We start from the raw sequence: 2,788 nt of genomic DNA, 5'->3' as shown, positions 1-2,788 counted from the left end.
AGCGACAGTTTTTCTTTCTTTGCAGCAGGGTTGCAAGGGCAGCAATGGGATTTTTCTCTCCCTGCGGCAGGGTTGCAAATGCAGAGGGGGAAGGGAAGCGAAAGGAGGGCGGGAACAACTCCCGGATCTCCGAAGGGACGAGGGTTTCGTCTTTTCCTTCGAAATGCGGAAATTTGAGTAACACAATCAGCGAGCTGATATTACTCAACCGGGAGAGGGGGACAAGACAGAGCTGAAGCAAAACCACCACACGACTCACGACCGAGCACAGCTTTCCGTCGCTCCGGAAAGTGGTCGGCGGCTGCCCCTGCCCCCTTGCCCCCCTGCCTCTGCTCCTGCCCCCGCCCCGGACGCGCACCGGCCCCGGGACGGCGGGGCAGGGCGGGGGCCAGGGACAGCGGCCGTTTCCCCGGACCGTCCCGGGGGCGCCTCCCGCCGACCGGTGCCGGGGCGGGGACAAGGACCGAGACCGAAACCAAGGCGATTTTCGGCTTTAAGAGTGTGCGTGTGTGCCTCCGTGTGTGTGTGCATGCGTGTGCGCAGCTGGGAGGACGGCTGCGCGGCGGAGGGAGGGGAAGGAAGCAAGACGCGGGGGGGGGGAGGGAGAGAAAAAGGCGGAAAGCGGCAAAATGGTTAGCGGGTGACATCACCGTCATTTGCATAGGCGCGGGGATAAAACCGCCCCGCCAGGCAGCGCTCTTTATACTGGCTTGCGGAGCGGCGGCAGCAGCGAGCGGCCGGTTTGAGCATCAACGCACGGCGACACCGGTGGGTCCCACTGCTCCCCCCCGTCCACCCCGCAATACTCCCTCCCCTCGGGTCCCCCAGCGCGACCAGCACGAGCCCCTGTCCGGCAGCCTTAGTGGGGAGGGACGGCGGGCAGGGCAGGGGGCAATTGTCCAGGGTGGCGGGGGGGGGGGAGCTATTGTCTCGAGAGGGGGGTATTGTCTGGGAGCCGTGCCGTTGCAGGGCGGTGGCGTGCGCGCCGCAAGCCGGCTTTGTTGCCGTCCCAGGGCTTAATTTTTTAATTAATTTTCCACTAACGAGTTAAAACCGCGGTCAGCGCCGGGCGGTTCCCCTCTATTGTACTCTGCAGCGCGCAAATACTGGGAGCTGCCCACGGCGGCGGCTGGTGGCGAGCTGCACTGCCTTTGATGCTGGATTAAACTACAGTTTTTAAAAATTACTATTACGATTTTTAAATGTACCGGGGAGTAAGCGTTTTATTTTCGGCGTGCGTTGAGTTTTCGGCTCCCCGCGTTGGGTGCGGCGGGGCGCGGCGCCGCTGCCGCCCTGGTGTCCGGGCGGGGGGACTGGGGAGCCCTGGCCGGGGGTAACGGGCTGTTCCCCTTGTGTGCGCAGAGTCACCTGCCAACATGTCCGACAAACCAGACATGGCTGAGATCGAGAAATTTGACAAGTCTAAATTGAAGAAGACAGAGACGCAAGAGAAAAACCCGCTGCCTTCAAAAGAAAGTGAGTGCGGGCAGGCGGCGAGGAAGGGCAGGGAGAGGGGGAGGGAGGCAGGCAGGGAAGCAGGCTTGGGGGGGAGGCAGGCAGGGAGGGAGGAAGGCGGGAGGAGACAAAGAGGGGCGGCAGGCGGGGAGCCGGGGGTGCGGCGAGTGCGGGGTGGAGGAAGGGTATAAGGCTGTGGCTGTGCCAGACAGCGAAAACCCGAACCCACGTCGTAGTAGCGCTTAATTTATAATTATTTACTTTTTTTTTAATACATATTTTTTTTTTGATACTTGATATTTTTTACAAATTATAGGAATTGTCATGTGAATGCATTTCAGGTTCTCAATCTTTATCTTTTTCTCTCCTTTTTTTTTTTTCCCTTTTTAGCAATTGAACAGGAGAAGCAAGCGGGTGAATCGTAATGAAATCTGCCCTTCCAAATTATGCACTGTACATTCCACAAGCATTGCCTTCTTATTTTACTTCTTTTAGCTGTTTAACTTTGTAAGATGCAAAGAGGTTGGATAAAGTTTAAAATGACTGTACTGCCCCTTTCACATCAAAAGAATAGAGAGAACTACTGACACTGAATGAAGGCGCTGCCTTTCCCTCTGCCTGTCTGGCTTTGGTCCTGGTGGCATGAAAGAGCTTGCATGTTGATGAAAGAAGAACTTGGGTGGGACTACAGTAAACTAGAGTAACACACGAATAAATGCAAAGCTGTACCAAGGTCCTGCGAGCTGTAAAATGCAGTTAATCGAGTGCCATTTTTTTTTTTTTTTGTTCAAATGATTTTAATTATTGGAATGCACAATTTTTTTAATATGCAAATAAAATGTTTTAAAATCTGGATGGTATTTATGTCCTCTTTATGGAGAACTGTATCAAAGGATATGAAGCATAAAAGCCAGTACTGAGACATGGGATACTTTAAAACCTTTGGAGATTACTCAAATCATCATTCTCATTTTTTTTTTCTGTATATGCTCTCACCAATAGATAAATTTGCATACTTCGAAGCTAGCTTTTACACAATTACAGTAAAAAATTGCATGTCATATGATTTGTTGCCATGTGAGTATGTAACTTTAAATATTTTTTTAATGTAGACATTGATAAAGGCAAAAAACTTGGCTATGTTTATTGCTTTGCCCCTCTCATAGCATAGCTTATAATAGCCATTCTGTAGTGTTGCAGAGATTCAACCTTGGTTGTAGAAATCCATAAATGATTTAATAATTAAGGCTTGTTATGCTTCATTTAAATGAAGTAATTCTAATTTTCAATCTGTGGTGGAATATAAGCTTTTTAGTATTGTAAAGCTATTTTA

The 2,788-nt window shown here is 50.9% G+C and overlaps 1 protein-coding gene across 1 annotated transcript; it reads left to right on the top strand.

Annotated features, from left to right (window-relative positions):
• Positions 1–645: 645 nt before the first annotated feature.
• Positions 646–2,308, top strand: TMSB4X (thymosin beta 4 X-linked). The gene is made up of 3 exons (XM_065862514.1): positions 646–768; positions 1,363–1,476; positions 1,846–2,308. Exons 2-3 carry the CDS (start codon positions 1,377–1,379, stop codon positions 1,878–1,880), a joined length of 135 nt encoding a protein of 44 aa, XP_065718586.1. The 5' UTR covers positions 646–768; positions 1,363–1,376; the 3' UTR covers positions 1,881–2,308.
• Positions 2,309–2,788: the final 480 nt, after the last annotated feature.

This window comes from Patagioenas fasciata, chromosome 1 (assembly GCF_037038585.1).
Source record: "Patagioenas fasciata isolate bPatFas1 chromosome 1, bPatFas1.hap1, whole genome shotgun sequence".
Lineage (NCBI taxonomy): Eukaryota > Metazoa > Chordata > Aves > Columbiformes > Columbidae > Patagioenas > Patagioenas fasciata.
The sequence above is the reverse complement of the archived record's forward strand: the minus strand, read 5'-3'. Positions and strand labels throughout refer to the sequence as shown.